General features: G+C 38.2%; 1 protein-coding gene across 2 annotated transcripts in view; it reads right to left on the reverse strand.

Annotated features, from left to right (window-relative positions):
• PPP4R2 (protein phosphatase 4 regulatory subunit 2) overlaps positions 1-18,381 on the reverse strand; it is a 32,444-nt gene that overhangs the window by 5,100 nt on the left and 8,963 nt on the right. The window contains exons 3-5 of one of the 2 annotated variants that reach the window (XM_086618926.1): positions 6,507-6,677; positions 1,541-1,634; positions 70-107 (exon numbers count right to left, since the gene is read on the reverse strand). In XM_086618926.1, coding sequence (XP_086475052.1) covers positions 70-107; positions 1,541-1,634; positions 6,507-6,677 — 303 coding nt within the window. The remainder of the gene's footprint in view (positions 1-69; positions 108-1,540; positions 1,635-6,506; positions 6,678-18,381) is intronic. The other variant, XM_086618927.1, reaches the window with a different exon arrangement.

The raw sequence follows: 18,381 nt of genomic DNA on the forward strand, positions 1-18,381 counted from the left end.
ACACAGGCACACACCCTCCCTTCTACTAACACAGGCTTAAACTTCCAAGAAAAAGAAGATTATACTTACTCTGAAGATGGATATACACAGCTGACAACCATGACGTTCTGTAATACACAAACAACATATTAAGTGTTCAGAAACAAACTTCAGCTTCTGACAACACTGCAAAACTTAAAGGGTTACAGGATTTTGGTGCTATCTGTTAAAGTATCTCCACAGAAAACTGGACTGAAAGCTACCAACAGATGATAAACACGAAAACTGTCTCCGCTCCCTCTTTGCAAGGTCAGGCCACAGTTACACGAAAAGGCAGCGTTCCCATAAGCAGGTTACTGTCAAAACAAGACCAGCACGTTAAGCCTCAGGCCCAAGTGTTTAAAATTTTAACTGAAGTATCTTTCGGAAGCAAAGTATTCAGAAATGCTGAAAAACTGAGGAAATGCTCACACGAGTCCTGACTTCAGAAGCATGCAAGCACTAATAACTATTTTTGGCACAGCTGCATTTCAAATGTTACATTATTTCGGCCCTGCATAAACCAAGGCCAGAAACAATGAACGATTCAGCACGTTTTGCTTGGCCACCTCTCCCTCTGGAATAGCACTGCAAACTAAATCCATTTTAACATCCAGAAACCTAGCTCAAAAAATAGCTTAATTTCTCTCTTCAAATCAATCCTTAAACAAATTATGAAGAGGGGCTTTCTTCACAGGGCCAGCTAAATTAACCCAGGTGAACTTTAAGGAGGGTTCTCCATAAAGCCTGAGGTGTAGTTTCACAGATCCCGTTATTGGCTAAGCAGCTGCTTTGTGAAATGTGTGTCTCATCATTTATTCCTGACCATCTCCTTCCCATCTTAAGTTGGGAGAATACACCTGATTGTATCCACTGAAACAGTGAAAACAAACCCATTTAAAAGTTAACCCTTCTTCAACTGAATAGTTTAAGTAGGAATCTCAAGAAAATCCTATGTGGAACTACATCCTGAAAGGCTGTTCCCTCCTTTTCACAGATGCCACATTCTGACATAAACTATAAAACACTACTAAATGACATCAGTATGCTTCTACAAAGGCACAGTCCTCTACACAAGAGAAGTTTAATACTGAAACGAAAGACAATGGAGGGAGGGGGCCTCCCTTCTGCCTGCTGGATCTAATCTGAACCCAAATGCAGAAGGGAACGCCTGATGATAAAAATCAAATTATTTCAGCTGATTATTCGATTATTTCTAGCTAGGATTCAATACAAAAAGTGACATTACACCCTCCACAAACTTTTGGTTCAGTACTGCACAGTGATTAGGAAACAATAAAGCTACAACCCTGAGATTTATTTTTATGTCTCGAATCAGCTATTTTAAAACTGCTTTTTGATGTTAAAAGGTATGACACAAACTCATACACTGACAGTAGCTATTAGCTGTACTATGGCTGAGAGCCATAATGAAACCAACAGACCTCTGGGAGTAATTCACAAGTTACTGAAGTCGTAGTTGTGAGTGTGTAGCTGCGTCCTCTCTCAGAAGAATACATACCTTTTCCACACCTCTTAGAAATTTGTCTGTTCCTGTGTAATTCCTCCTAGGATCTGTCAGCAACTCACAGAGTCGCTGAATAGTGAAGGGGATGCTGCAATGAAATAAGATTTATAACAATTTAATTTTATTTTAATGAGTATGACTGCTAGGAAGGAACAATGTTACTGCTTTCTCCCCTTTACTGAGAAGACAGAAAGCAAACAGCAGTGAACTTTGTTATCATTAGCAATGCAGAGTAGTAACTCAAGGCCTTATCTCCTCCTATCTCATACACTGAGGTAACAAAGCACTGGTTTTGGTGCTCACCACCACAAAACTCTTCAGCAGACTCCTAAATACATCACCCCACAAATCAAAGCATTCATTAAAACAATGAAAGGAAATCAGATCATCAACATAAAAATAGTTTAAGACTGTATTTATTATTCAAATATATAGAACAGAAACAAGTAAACAATTCAAAACAAACTTGAGCCATACACACTAGAGCTAAAAAATTCTCAACTTGTAATTTATTTCATGTTTTACAAAATACATTTACAGAAAAAGCATTAAATGTTGGATTAGGAGAACCATTATACTTTAGCTGTTACAAATACTCTATTTTGCCACAACTGGAAAGCATACAGCATACTTATCTACCAGTAGAAATAATTAGAGCAAGATAGATAAATCCATAAGGATCACATTCACACATTCTGCTCTCCATTTCATCCCTACTTAAATTAGAAACTGACCTTTCAGCCAAGTAATACTTTACATACATTTACCAATTACCTGAGATGTCATACATTTTCATTGCAAATTCCGTGTCACATTTTAACAAACTTCTGTGACTTTTGACAAAATAATGAAATACTTCAGAAGTTATTTCAATAAAATAATCATCACGCATTTTTACAGTTAACTATTTGAAGTTGAGGCCATAAACATTTAAAGAACTCATCTAAGAAGAATATTTGATACAATACAATCCTTAAGAACCATTTCTTGATTAGGTATATGACTGATACACCAAATCCAGAGCAGTATCGATACAGACTTACATACATGTGGGTATATACATGCCTATACTGTAAACTTCTGTAAAAATTCAACTTTTATTATCACTGAGGAACTCAGTACACAGCGTGTTAAGCCTATTTCATTAGCTAACAGGGGATGTGTCTCAAGTTTAGTTCATTAGCTAAAAAGCCACATCCTAAAGATGCACAGATCTACCAGTTCAGAGCCAGCAGGCTGGCACAGCTCCGATTAATCGTAGTACACGACACTCCACTTTACTAAAAGCAAGCAGCAGTCAGCAAGAGTGTGACCAAGTATCAACAATTTAATTAGGTTTTTCCAAACTGTCTGTATGTTACGTTACTGAGGAAGTTATAATCCTCAACCGGAAAACAGTAAGGAGGTTTGCAGCCACCCTCACCATAGTTCCAACACAGCTACTCAAAAAAACACAGAAGGTCTGTCACATTTACCCTACTTGTTAATGCCTTCCCTTGTTATTCGCCTGAATTACACCACATCCAGTCATCTTTACCGGACTTCTAACAACAGAAAGATGGTGAAGTTAACCTACAAATCAGCTGTGGAGAGCTAGAATACAGCTAATGAAGCATTAAATACATTAAATGCTTGCAAAAAGCAATGCTGTAAGATGACAGTATTTCCAAAACATTTGTTTTGACATGGTATTACTTAAAAGCAAATAAAACAGCAGAAACTGAGTGTTTTGGTACACAGACAAAATACATTTCACTTCCCTATTTTGACCCAGTGTATCTCCTCCTCCATCTCCAAAATTTCATAAGTACAAACCAGAACAAACCACAAACAAGTGTTCCTCTTAATCCAGTTTATTACATGAAGGCTTTTAAACGTGACAATGGTTCTGTCATCATTAAGTTCCCTAAAGCTTTCTTCGTATCAATCAAATAGTGCAGCTGCTATTCAGCAGCTTTTGGTCAACCAGTAATCCTTCTGACACCCAAATTCTTCATAATGGTCAGCTTCTGTGTAGCGCCCTCTTTTATTGAAATTCCCAACTTTAACTCAGTCACAAGGAATTTACTCCATCTGTTAACTTCTCCACACAGGTATAGCACTAATTGTATCTATTGTTTCCCATTGATGGTCATTTTGGTTTTGGGTTGAAAAGTCCACAATGAAAGAAACATAGTAATTTTTTAATAAACTAGACTGTCCATTCAAAATTAATTTATTACAAAGAAACAAAAACCTACAGAATTTTAAATCCTTTTTCATCAGCCAAATCCCTAAAACATTCCAGAGAATCATTTCCTGGCTAATTTGTATTTAGCTGTACCTAACTGGACACCTGGAAAACTAACACATGAAGTATTTTGTGAACCTCAACACAGTCCTGGCTACTTGGGGAATAAGCATACTCAAGAAAGCATGCAGCCTGCAACCAACTCCAGAAGTAAAAGCTGCCGTCCTATTTTACTCTCAGCTATAAAAGGTTTAAACAAAAGTTAAAACCAGTCATTTCCCTGCAAAATTTTCCATAGTAAACTGAACTTCATTTATTGAGCAGCAGATGGCACCAGGTGTCACACTATCACCTCCTTTGCGTGGAATGTCGAACATTTGTAAACGTTTCTAGTTGGCAAAACCCAAAGTTAACTTCACCTCAGGAGTTCTTTTCTGTAAAACTCATTATTTTAAAACAGTTAACAACATGATTTTACAATCAAAGCAACTGAAATTGGTATACAAATGTAAAAGTTTGGGAGCAGTATGGGAATTGATCTTAAATGCTTAGAAATTTCCTTAGTTCAGTCCTAATCTGCCTACTTAAGGTACCCACTTCAAATTCTATATGAACTGCACTTCCTAGCACTACAGTTCGGAATTAATTACAAACCAAAAATTCACCATACAGACAGGATTCAAGAGGGATCTAGGAAAATGACTGTTAACAGCCATATTAAATTGTAGCCAAAAAATATACATAAATGAAAATTTGTATTATTTCTATTCTATTAATGCTGCGAAGACTCCTCTGCCATCTGACACCCCCAGTAACTTACCTTGGAACTTTCTGCTCCACTACCAAAGGATAAAGAAAATGGCAAGCCTTTTAAGAACCACCTACTCCAAAGCAATGCTAAAGCACAGCACGAGAAGCTGACTCTGCAAGCGTATTGCACAATGTCAAGTAAGACACAGTAAGGTCAAAACAGCCAATCTGACCTTTCTTTAAAAGACACTTGATCCAGAAAGACCCCAAAACAGGGGTCATTCGTAATTCATTACTTGACTTCCACAAAGTCTAAAAGATTTAGCTAGTTTTAATGAACCCTCTCCCTCACTCTTTTAAACAAACACCAATAAAATCATCCTAATAATAAGGTCACATCAAGTAGCTTCCTTCTCCACTACAGTAGCCTGAAACGACATCCACAGCTCTAAGAAAGAAGCTTGAACGCATCCAACTGCACAAACCAAAACCTGCTGTTGGGAGTTTTCCACATCTCCACATGATTCAGCTTTCACAATCACATCCTCGCTGTAGGATTTACTAAATGAACTGTTCTACAATCTCAGATTCTGAAACATCGTAACGTATTGTTTTCTTTAAGGTAACTAATGCACCCAGTTTGCTTCCTCAAAGACTGGGTGGTTCACTCCAAAGCACGAGGAAGTTGAGCACCCTTAGGTGTTACAGCAACAGATCAAAACAGCAGGGCCACAGAGCAAGCTCCAGATCTGGTCACCCAGAGGTTTGCTTAGTTCGCTGTGGAACAACAGAAGATAACAGCAGCTCATTCATCAGCTGTCTCCATGCAAGAACATCACCAATTTTGCAGGCAGTGAAGCATTAACAAAAAGCTGGGGGAGGCGGGAGAGAGGCAGACTGGGGCACAAAGGATAGGTTTGTTTTTCACTTCCTTTGGGCAAGCAGCCCAGTATAAATATTGGGTAGCTGAGAACAAGCTGGATTTCACATTCTTACAAGTATCCTACACGAGAACAATTTGAGGGGGGAAGATGAGATCTGACTTGCAAGAGACACTTAAACTGCAAATAAATTAAGTAGTATGGAACAATGACAGTAAAAATTATTAACCTAGCATCAAAATGTGATACTAAGGACACGTTAGCAGCACCTCCAAATCCAAACCTGAAAATTCAGAGTAACAGGAAGGCAAGCTTTATAAGTACGCCCATTTACTGACAAGCTGAGAAAAGTGCTGGAAAACTCTCCTCTCTCAAGCAGGATGACTCAGCTTATGGTAAGCATGTAATCCAGTTTAGAAAAAAGAAAAAATCCTATATAAACTCTTAGAAAAGATACACCAAATAGAAAACAAAACATGAATTCAGGAGCTTTATTTTAAAGGAAACAAAACTTTCATAATCACCAAACAGCAAAGGGTACACAGTTCAATGTAAGATGCTGTCAGGAACAGACTGAATACCACAAGTCTCTCCATCAGTATCACTCGACCTACAAATTTGTATCTGGCACAATTTAAACAATTCAAAGCCAGGTACACCTTGCCTCCTGGACTCACCGTATTTATCACAGCATTACTTCTTCAACAGCTACTGAACTGCCACAAAGCAATTAAGAACTGAACACCAAAAGACTTCTTTCAATTAGGCATTTCAAAATATATTGTAATAAATCTGACTTTACTATCTATTTTACCTGTTAAATGCACACAGTAGCGCCACGCTTCACTGAAAAACTAACTACATATTGGAAAAACTGAAGTGATTGGCATGTTACAAGATGTTGAAATTTAAATTCAAAGATGATAATAAAGAGTAAGTTCTCAAACAAATGTAATGTATTTCCAATGTAGGTATTTGCTTCTGCTTATTTATTTTAGGAAGCAAAATAGACAGTCACAGATAGATACTACAAACTACTAAGTTAAAAATTGGGAAAATATTTTTGTTATCCTGATTTTAGAAAACAAACAATACTTACCCGTTAAATCCAGTGACAATTTTCAGGATTCTTTCTTTCATCTCTTCAAAGGGAATATATTCCACATTTGGATTGGGGGGCCCTCTTGGTTCAGGAGCTGAGGTTCTGAAATCATCCATTACTTTCTCCAGTTTGAAAATAAAATAGCCTTTAAACTGAGACCACTGAACCCTGCATAAAACACAAGAATTAAAACATACACAAGTCAGCCCTAAAACCACAGAAAAAACAGCATAACTCTATTTACAAAACAACATTCATGCCGGTATGCCAGTCCTAAAATAAGTGAGGTGAGTAATGTAGTATTATTCTTCTTCCTGAATTTAAAGTATGGTAACTACTTAAATAATTAGGATAGAACAATATTACAAGTCAATTGCCATTAACAGGGTCAGCCATTTCCTTAAAGATCTCATATCCACTTACAGTTCAACCTAAACATGAAATATGCACACATTCTATACAATTTACCAGTGAGCATACATGCTGCCTGCAGTTTTCACTGAGTTCACAGGGAAGGAGAAGAAAACAAGCAAACAAAAAACCAAACAACAAACCCACACCACCGAAACAAACAAAACCAAACACCACCTCAGAAAAAAAACACACATTAAAAAAGTGTTTCTAGTCTGGAAACCATACAACAATTGTACACAGTATTATCTACTTTTGTTAGAGAAATCTTACTGAAAGGGCTTCTGTAACTTACTGCTCAGTATCCATGCACCTTAAAAGCATTTAATAGTACCTCTTTTCCTCAGAAAGACAAATATATTTTATATCACAGTTAGCACTTCCTGATGGAATGTATGTGAGCAAAACAACTTTGACTCCTGAAAAACGTTCCCACAACAGTAAGTAATCTATAAAGATCGTTCCAAATTACCTTCTGCCTTACAACTGAACATTTAAGCATTCTATATAGAACTCTATAAGAATATATAGAATTCTATAATAATATATAGAATTCTATGTATTGACATTTTCAAGAAAACAGGTCTCCCACACTGCAAACAATGGACAAGGTGGTAAACTTGAGAAAACCCTTCCACACCAATCGCCCTTCACGACAGTCACAGAAGGCATTTTGGGCCCTGTGGCTAGTGCAACTTTAAAGCAACTGATTTAGCTCAGTTACTATCAATTTTATACTATTCATGCTGATGCAGGAGCTCACGTAGCTACAGGATGGAGATTCTAGTGGAGAAAAAGAAGAAACAGGAAGAATAACCAACCAACAATAAAGAAGGAGTCTATCTATAACACATGCAATTTGGAATGAACAGGCTCAAATCAAACAGGTGTAAAACCTGAACCCCTGGACAGCCCCTCAGCTTCTGCTGAAAGAAACACTATTCAGCCACTTCTACAGGCTGTCTTTGGCAGCAGTGCTAGCTTACAACAGCCCAGACTGTTTTCAACCTCACACAACATCTGCCCTCCTCTCAGGCTGACACAGCTGTTTCACATGTTTGGCTCCTCAAAGCGAAGACGTTTGTGTCCTGCATGCTGTTCTCACGGACCACCACTACCAAAATATAAAACCCCAGGCCAAGGAAGCCACATTAGCCTACTTTGACCAGAAAAACAGTGCCATGTTATCTTTGCCTTAATTTTCTCCTTAGTCTCAAATAAATAAATGAGAGATGACAAGGGGGAGAACTTAGCTCAGGTTTACGTACAGAGATTCAAACACGAAATCTCCATCTTTTATGAGGAGTGACAAATTTGCAAGATTGGATGGAAATCCAAAGAGGAAAACAAACCTCCCTTTTCCTTCACAAGAACTCATTAAGCACCTCACAACAGAGGGGAACGCAGAACTTAGTGAATAAAACCAGAAACAAAAATAGAAAGAAGAAACAAGGTCCCAAAAGGAAACGGCATGAGTAGATTAAACAGCATCACTGAGTCTCACTGGATCATTGCCCCAATTAGCATTATAGAGGCAAAGCAGAACGCCATCATGTTTCCAATGTACAATATTAAGGCATTACTACTACAGCTGTTCAATTAAAAAGCTATCCAACCCGACAGTGCTACCACCACGAGACCAAAGCTTTCCTAACAAATCACAGATTTAATACATAAGCACATCACAAAACACAGACAGAGAAGACCCAGTAAATAACCCCATGCCAGAAGAGGATTATTCTATTACTCTAAACATTCTTTGACAAGTCCATTTAGATCTTTTTCCCCCACACATTTTAAACTTGAGCTGTTCTTTATTTGCATTGTTATTTATTGCTTGCTAAATAGTAACACTTATATTTTCAAAGACTATGAACCCATCAGCGTTGTGTTGCTGAAATAAACCCACACACAACATTGAAAATGGCAATCAACTGCCTGAAAGCAGTACTCACCAGCTCCTCTTTACGACGCTGAAGCTGCAGAAAACAGACTAACATTTTGCCCCTATATAGAAGTCTAGAAAACTGTCACTTGTTTTAAACTCGAGCATTTTAATTAGCATTTCTTCTATTATAAAAAGGCTAAGAACCTGCCTCTGCAATACGCTGGAATTTGAACACTGCAATAATGACATAAAGAGCATCTTTCATTCTGTGTTTCAAAACACTTGATAACCAACTGCCAAGCAGGTGACACAGTCCAGCTTGCAAACAGAAGCAGCAGAGTTTAAGGACAAACTCCTGCTGCAGTCACCAGTGTGACTACAGCTAACAGCTACAGCACCACCAGCTTCACATCAGCTGCACAAGCTCCTGCCAGATGCGGTGTAAGCGCAGCAGCAACAGCTGAGGACACGTTTGCTGTTCAGACATTGACTCAGTTTCTCACACAGGTTTTTTCAGCATTACTGAGTTCTCTGCTGCCGTGGCTGCACTGCTAGCAGCATGAAAGCTAACTGGTTAAAAGCAAGCGGTACATTCACACTGCAGTCACAGATGTAACTGCAGTTCGTACCATAAACAACTGCCTCGAAGTCAGAGGTGTCTCGTGCTTCTAGAGCGTAAATTCCTGACCTCAGTATTGTAATTTAGCCATGAAAATATGCTCCCATTTAGATGATGGTCTTGAAGCACTTTCAGTCTATGCAGCTGATTTCTGATTAACAGTTTTAGCCCAGTACCAGTGAGTTACATGGGATTTCCAGACACTCAACAGGAAATACTATTTGCACCACAAAAGACTGAGTCAGCTCCAGACTCTTCAAACTGTGTAGGCAAAATTCAGTCCGCAGTGGATTCCTGGAAAGCAGGAAGAAGGAGGAAAGTTTCCAGACAACTCAATCACTTTTTTCTTTTAGGCCCAACTCTTTTACCATTATCTTAGGATGAAGAATCTCCACCTTGCTGCACACCATCCTTCAGTTACCTCCTTCCTGCCTTTACTACCAACCCAGTAAGTAGTAGTCCCTCTTCCTCTCTTTCCTATCTCATTTACTTACTCTGTGTCTGCCAGGCTGCTAGGAAGGGAGCAGAACTGCACACTGTTCCTACAGCAGGAAGAAAATACTTCAAAAGCAAGGAGGAGCAGCTCTGGAAAGCAAGTTTCTGCTCCTTCTGCTTTCCCCCAGAACTGCAATCGCTTCCTTTTCCCTCAAAGCCAGTCCCCTAGTCAGCAGCAGCAGCATCTACCATCACGTTGTCGGGCACTGACAGTCCATCTCTGAGACAGCTGTGTATTACGCCTCTAGTTTAAGCTAACTCTGAACAAGTCCTCAGAAAAGAAACATAATACACAAGGTGGATTAATAAAGGATTTATGGAAAAGAACCTCACTTCAAGCAACCGTTATTATTTGTATTTGTTAAAGAAACTTATCTACATGTGTCAAAGTGTACTGCAGAGTTTGAACACTATTTTTAAACTGTTTAAGAAAGGTTATACTCAATCTACAAAACTGAAAAGTATCTGGCTGTGTATCTGAAATTGTTAAAATAATGAGCTCACTTCTGACAAAAAAAGAAAGTCATTTCTGCAGGGACAGTAAGATTTTCTTAATTTCCATTTACTTCACTGGAAGTGATCAAAAGTGAGTGTCAAAAGAGGGAAGTTACCTTTCCGGTTTCACCAGTCTATTAAAATGACATGTAGGAGTTGGTATCAGTTAAACTCTTGAAACTCACTTGCATCTCATCCATAGAGAAAACCACTTATTTCATAAACCATGTGTAGAACTGTTAAGTCAATACAACACAAAAATTATGATTAAAAATCACAAATCCTCCTAATTATCACAGCAATCTATATCAACACCTCTAGAAATTTTAAGTTATCAACATACATCAAAAGACTGGTCACTTAGAAAGCCAGACAAGAAGAGTAGGAAGATAAGAAAACAAATGGCAAATATCTGTTTTGAAGAAAAGAAAAATCTTCCACATATATCACAAGCTTCCTGAGAATAACTCTAGCATTAGAATGCAAGACCTCTGTTTCAGCAGCTTTGTTACAAAATGGGAGACACTGAAAATGAGCAAAGTTTGGTCAGTACCAAAAAGATTTGGCTAAATCAAGAGCCAAATGGAAACAAAGGAAAAAAAACACTTCCACATAGCTTTAGGTAAAACCTCCTTAAGTTTTATATACTGGAAAATAACTGACAAACACGAGCTCTGTAGAAAAAACAAACTGAAGAAATTCCATGGAGAAAATACTATTCGTGCTTTCTTCTGAGCAGGCGTGTTTATAAATACTTGCTCTTCCTACTCAGCATTGTACATAATCAGCCTTTTCTAAATGCATGTTTATGTCTTCTAAACCAGGCTCTTCCTGTCCACTACTCTGACTTGTGAGTTTGTACTAGCAACTTTGAGAGCTCTTTTATAGTCAAAGAAAAGAATTCCCAGTGAACACTGCATGATCTGTAAAAATAACCTTCAGAAACAACACTTCAAAAAATTAGTTGATCCTGAAACGTTTTGGTTCAGCATACTTTGACTCTAGAGAATGACAACTTCGAAGTTATATACATTTTAGTATATCTAAAGCACGTTTCATTACAACATCTGGGTTATCCTGTGTAAATATTCCTGCACAAAGACAGCTCCTGTGGGCTAGCAAGCCTGGAGTTGCAGAGATACTCCAAATGATCACAAATTGGCATTATTGCTTAAGTGAAGAGCCCTCTGCTTCCCTCCCACCTGCTCCTGCACCATCCTTTCCTTACATCAACCTAAAGGTTTGCTCTGACATACAGAAAACTAGAGGACGAAATTGATTTTATGAAAAAAGCATCTAGCAAGGAAAAAAGTCATTAGAGGCAGCAATGAATGGCTGAAAGGAAGCAACTACAGCACACTTCAGAACTGGAGCTTATATACATACATCTATCATAGCAGAATCACACATCTCAAACGCTCCCAGGACCGATGGAAATGCGGTAGTTTAACTCAATGATTTAAATTAAAAAAAATAATTTAATTCTTCAAAAAGATGAAAGCATAGAAGCTACCATGAAGTCCAACAGTTCAGCCTTTGTACACTACTTAAATACATGATACTATGTCCCAGACTTAATATATGCTAATAACTGTGCTTTAAGGTATGAAAAGATGTTTAACACCATAATACTGTACTGGAATGCAACACCTGACCTTGCAATTTAGGTAAGAATTAGCGAAACAAAGAAATATGGATGGAAGAGACTTCAGTGTTTGAAGATACTCAGTTGTGTTTTAAAGAAATCAAACAGGAAAGCAGATAGCGCCTGACCAAACAGGCAATAATATCAGAAACATAAGTGAGTTTTGAGAATATTTATGTATAATTAGAGAGGCAGCATGAGAAAAGGCTAAAAAAAAGGTGGGGGAAGACATATAAGACATGAAATGAGCAAGAAGAGAATAAATAAAATGATAGGCTATGCAAAAAAAAACCCTCACCAATAAATAAAACTTAAAAATAAAAATCTGACACGCAAACACACAGAATTTCAACACGGGGTCAGAATTACTAAGTGAAGACAAGAAAGTTAAGCTCTATGAAAAAAGACACAAAGGAGTATAAGGAAACTCTACAGTCAGAACAGTGCTACAGTAACATAATTATTCACTGATAGTTGATGAGGCAACAAAAACATCTCCATTGCATAGGGAAGAATTTAAAAAAAAAAAAAGATTAATTTAGACAAAGGACATAACCTGGCATTACCAGAGCAGAAACAAGGAAGAACCCAATCCTAAATAACTTTGTTCACTAACAAGAGCAAACTATTTCACACGTGTACTCGAACTCCACAATTTTCTGTTGGAACTAATCCATTACTACAGATGAACTGCAGTTTGCCAAGCAACATCAACTGAGTTTAGAAACCCACCAGTTCCATTTGATAAACAGCACTCTTCAACAACAGAGGTCACCTTCGACAGAAAGCAGTTCAAGTAATCTGATGCTAAGCTTCAATTTAAAAGAATTTCTAACATGAAGTTGTTTGCAAGGTACAATTGCTTCTCTACTAACAAGATTTGCACAGAATTCACCTTTCTGAACATGCATATCAAACACAAAATTGCATTTTACATGGAAATAATCTAATCCTATCACTCCTAGAGTGCAAAAGCCCTCTCCTCATTCTCTTATCTCCTGCTTACTCAAAATCTTTGTACTGATGAAACTGAGAAAGTAGCGTTTTCCCTCACCGCACTGGTTATTGTGCAAGAGGAGAACTCTCTGTCGATAGATCACACTATCGAGATACTTTTTTATATGTCAGAGAATTAATTGGTGTTTTCTTCTGACTACTGGAAAAGTTTTTATATTTGATTCTTTTGCCCCTTTATGTATTCACTTCAGGAGACTTGAAATTTCAACAAACAGAGCAAAAAGCCAGAAACATTTAACAAAGTTGTTTGGGCAAGATTTGACAAACATTAAAAACCAAGTTACAGAAGTAACAGTGAAAGGCAACTTAAGAACCTGAAATGGAGGGGAAAGTCTTGCAACCTGCAGAAGCACAGAAACACGTTAACTTTCAGAGCAGCAGCAGAAGGAAAAGGAGACAAAGCTGTATTTGCAGTATCTCTACCTCCTTCACACAAACATAGTGCTTTCCCTGCTATTTTGAAGAAAAACTATCCATGTTGAACAAGTGATATAGTTCTTTCTCATTTATTTAACACCACCCTGGAAGGCTCTGCTAAAACACAGCGACCCCCAACATTACTATGGGACTCGGACATTATGTGTAGGTTGGACCGCAAGTCCCCACAAGTGCAGAAGACAACTAGGGTAAGTTACTTATCTCTCTTTTTAGTAACTGTATTAAAATATCAGACGTAACACTAAGGTAGTACATATGGCTCACAGACTTCAAACAAAATCTACAGGATTTTAAGTTTCAAACTTCAATAAGACCCATGGAAGGTAAGCAGGACAATACCTAAAATTAACTGAAGAATAGGAGGAAGAATTCAGAGTGCCTGAAATAAGGCTACCTCTTGAAATGAAGGTAGTGCAATTATTTCATAAATCTTTCTGGAATTGCTTCACAGATTACAGGTTTAATTAAGAAAAACATTATATTGAAGGGATGTTAAGCTTCTAGAGACCTAGCTATGTACTTAAAACATAAAGAGTCCCAGGAGTCCTGGTGGGACATCTGTCTCCAGATTTCACAGTGTTTTAAGTTCATTACAAAATTGGTTTAAATTTTAAGAGGATGCCATCTGTTTTGGAGAGATGCTATATACCACAAAGAACATAAAATTAAAAGGAAAACAAAGTAGATCTACTATTGATTCTGTTCATTGAACAGGCCATAAAAGAAACATCAGAACTTAGTAAGAGAAAGGAGCACTTCCCTCTCCACTCTTCTCCTATTATCAGCTCTTTGACAAGCAGAAATTTTAAAAAGAGTGTACAAAATAGTACATGTAGGACGCAAACCCTTCATGTTCAGCTAAACTTGATTTTAAGGTCAAGTCCCCAAAACACAGATGACAAGAACCAGAGGACAATCTCTGAGGGACTCACTGTAACAAGAGACAGGAGTCGCTTACACCAGCTCCCCCCGCAATTATTGTTGACTTCGGTTACACTCCCACAGAGACTTGCTCGTAGGAAACAGTCTGAAGTGAAATAACTCGCCAACTTTAACAACTGTTTCTTCACTTCTGTGCCTTGCTCTAGAGCTCACAGAAGATGAGGACATGCTCTGGAACACAGTAATTTCCCCAGGCTGTCAGAAGCAAAATTGGAGTTTCATCCAAAACGAGTTAATTCCTTCTCTATTCTCGTTTATCAATGGGATCTCCAAAACTATTTGTGAAGTCAAATGGCACAGAAAACACAGTGCACCCAGTAATCACATATCCATTTCAAACCCCTGTGCAAGGTGGTGAACCTTCCAGTGTGCTCGTCCACAGCCTCAATGCAAGATGTATCCCAACAGGAATAGATGGAATACCCCACAAACCAAAGGCCCGTCTCTGCCACCAGAGAGGAGAGAACTTATCCCAAGGCACGAGAAGCCTCGGAGTGGTTCCCTTCCCATGGGCTGTGGAAAGGGCAGCACCTGGCAGTCAGCAGCAGGAGCCTGCCCAGGACTGCCTGCCCTGCACCCTGGCAGCAGCACAGCAACCCAAGAGGACCTCTCCACCAGAGCCAGAAGCTGAAGCTGTGCAGAGGAACCGATGGATCACAGTCCTCCAGGGGAAGGAAACCATGGCTACTCCCTCCCTCTCACTCATCTCCTTCCTCAGTTCTCTCTCTTCTTTGGGATGGAAACACAGTAGGTAGAGCCTTATCTCTTTTTTTTTTGTTGTTCTGTTTAAATGTTTACCTTACCTAACACATCTTAATTTCATATCTAGTGACTGGGTACAAACAAGAATATCTGGAAGTACACAGTTAGAGAAGGGGGTGCACAAGCTGAAAATCTTATTAACAACTGCCTGCAAAACACAACCCCCAGCATTTTCATACAAAAAAACACCCTGCTGCTATTTGACATTTTAGTTTCTGTACAGGAATTACTATTTCACTATTAATTACATAAACAGTAAAGATTGCTTCTTAACAAGGAGTGCCCAATGGTAGAGCAATGGCTTTCAATTTCTTTAGAAAATACTCTGAAAAATTCTGGGGTCAAAAGCTGGCAACACCGAACTCCTGTTAGCGGGGAGATCGGCTACCCTGTGGTCCAGCAGGGATTTCCCTGCACGGCCCCACCAGGTACCTAACTCCACACCTGGTCTACCAGAAAGGGGCAAGCCTGGTTCTGCTGCTCCCACGCATTCCTGGGATCCCACACACAGGGAGGTGAAGCAAATCCCTCATCTAACCACAAAATTAATGCTACAGATAAGGAAGAATAAGATGTGTGATGTGAGGAGCAAAGAGGAGAGCCATTCCTTTAAGCAGCTGCCCTCGCATACCAGATAAAAGAACGTACCTTATTTAATTCCACTCTTGCTTCAAATATTCTTTGAATTTGAAACTTTTTTTACTTCCTGTGCTTTATTTTAATACCATTATGATGAAATTAATTTTAGTGTCATCATTTTGTACACTGTTGCTATTTTCACCATCCACACAGTGGAGATTAACAAGGGAAATTCCAAACAATGACAACAGATTTATTCAGTAAAAACCCCTGTGCACCAATGCAGACTAGTTTCTTAAACGTTTCTGGCAAGCGGACAAACCCTTCAGCCTAACATTAAATTAAAACCATAAGCAAGTGCTAGATTCTCTATTAGTGTTGCCGAATGAGAAATAAATGTTAAACTCTGAAACGATGCAGCACAGTGAATTTAGTGAAACGTTGTGCTTTGCTGGAAACAGTATACTCCTGGTAGAAAAACACACTGGCAAACACTCCTCCTGCGGGAGCACCCTGTTCACTTTCACCTGATAACTCATGTAAAATTAAAACACTCTCACATTTTATCTTCAGTAGGATGTGACCTCATGTTACCTTTCACTTTAATTAAAAATATCTTGAAGAGCTCAAAAGAGGAAAAACTGGTATTTCCCACAAGCACAGAAAGCATTTTTCCATTTTCACTCGCTGATTGTTGTCAGCATAAATTAAGTCTTTGCTCTCCCGGTGAGCATGACGAGCTCATTCCAGAACCACGGAAACTGGAATACATTAGAACTACACCTACTTTGGTAGTATAAGCGTTCACCTCTCTACTACTTGCAAATTACTCCTGCTATTGCCAGGAACAACAAAGATTAAGACTTAGTTATGGAAACAGACAGCTGATGAAGACATTAAAGCAGTATCTGTAATCACCAAGGGACTAATTCTGATCTCTCCTGATAAACATTCAGCCGACTCCAACAGAATACAGCTGTTCCACAGAACAGAAAAAATCTGAACTAGGACTCAGAATTTTTCAAGAAAGTCCATTTCTTAACAGAATTACCTAAAAAGAAACTCAAGCACCTTTTATTTTCGAGGCAAAAATTGACCACAGAATGAAAAAGTACACGGTTACAAGAGATTCTTCATTCAAGAATGTAATTCCTTATAGCAGAATGGAAAACACAAAGTAGCTGAAAGCCTTCGAGACTTCCACAACCCACCCACAGTGGTTTATCCATGAAGACAAAAGTGAAAGCAGATTATATTTTCATTAAATTTCCCTCTTCCACCTGAAAACTCACTTGATCTTTAGCTGACAAGAATAACAGATGTATTTACTGAACCATCCCACTTACTGTGCTTCTGCTGTATACCAACATGTAAATTCTCACCTTACTGATTTCTTATTCTTCATACAATTTCATTTATGCATATATTCAAATAACATTTCCTATAAATCTCAAGTTTTATTACAAGTAGAATGATCACTCCAAATATTGACTTTCCTACAAAGTGCACAACAACTAAAAAGCTCTCCAAGTCTTACAAACACAAACTTTTGGATAAGCATCAAATGCCAGCTAAGTCCTCCCATCTGAGCAATATCAATTATAGTTAATTTATTTACAATCAGTTACCTTTTTTTTTTCCTATTATGCAGAAAAATCAACTAGGTCAGGGAACTACACTAAATTTATGCCACAACATATGCAGACCTCATGTCTTCCTGCTATGAGAGATTTTACAGGGTAATTCACCCCAACAGATTTTATTTCTCTAGTTCAGAATAATCTTTTTACCAATAATCTATGCAATTATTACATTTACCTTTTTAAAAAAAATTAGTCAGCACCCTTTCTACTAGAGTATCTTAAAATCATGTTTTGTGTACATTTTAACCTGACCCTCTTCTAAATAATATTTTCTGCATAACTTTATTATAAAACAAGTAATTGTTCAGGACCTCTTAGTAAGCACTTTGTGTACAGCAAGTGTTTTCTCAGCCTGTATCTGCCTCATTTCTGTAAAAAGTATCAAGACAGGGACTAGACTATTACACGTTTCCGCAACACTTAACACAAGACTTTGATCCAGTTATTAGTACAGCAAACTGCACAAGGAATAATTATTTCAGAGACACATGATTTCAGTGACCATATTCTTGGAATTTCAGTTTTCATCTTCAAACTTCAATTAAAAGGCAGTCACATCAACCTTAGAATTGTAACAATATCACTTCGGCAATCAGCACAAGAAGTTAGGGAGAGGGGAAGGTGTCTGACTTCTCTCCCCAGTTACAACCAGAAAGCCCTAAGAACAGTTATATTCACCTGCTCCACCAAAGAAATGTAGCTGCATTTGAACAGTACTAGTCAAACAGATTGTTGATGGCAGATAGACATTACCTGTGCCAAAACACCTCCCCAAAAACACTTACGTAGTCCAGATCCGCCTTTAACATGATCGGACATTTTGTAGAAATTTAGACAGCTGTACTTATTTCAGCTCTAACAATTCTGTGGATTATTCTTAGCTTTTACTTACTTTCATTTCAGGTAAAATTTACTGAACAGGTTAGTGTTCGCTAAGA

This window comes from Tauraco erythrolophus, chromosome 12, assembly GCF_009769465.1.
Source record: "Tauraco erythrolophus isolate bTauEry1 chromosome 12, bTauEry1.pri, whole genome shotgun sequence".
Classification (NCBI taxonomy): Eukaryota; Metazoa; Chordata; class Aves; order Musophagiformes; family Musophagidae; genus Tauraco; species Tauraco erythrolophus.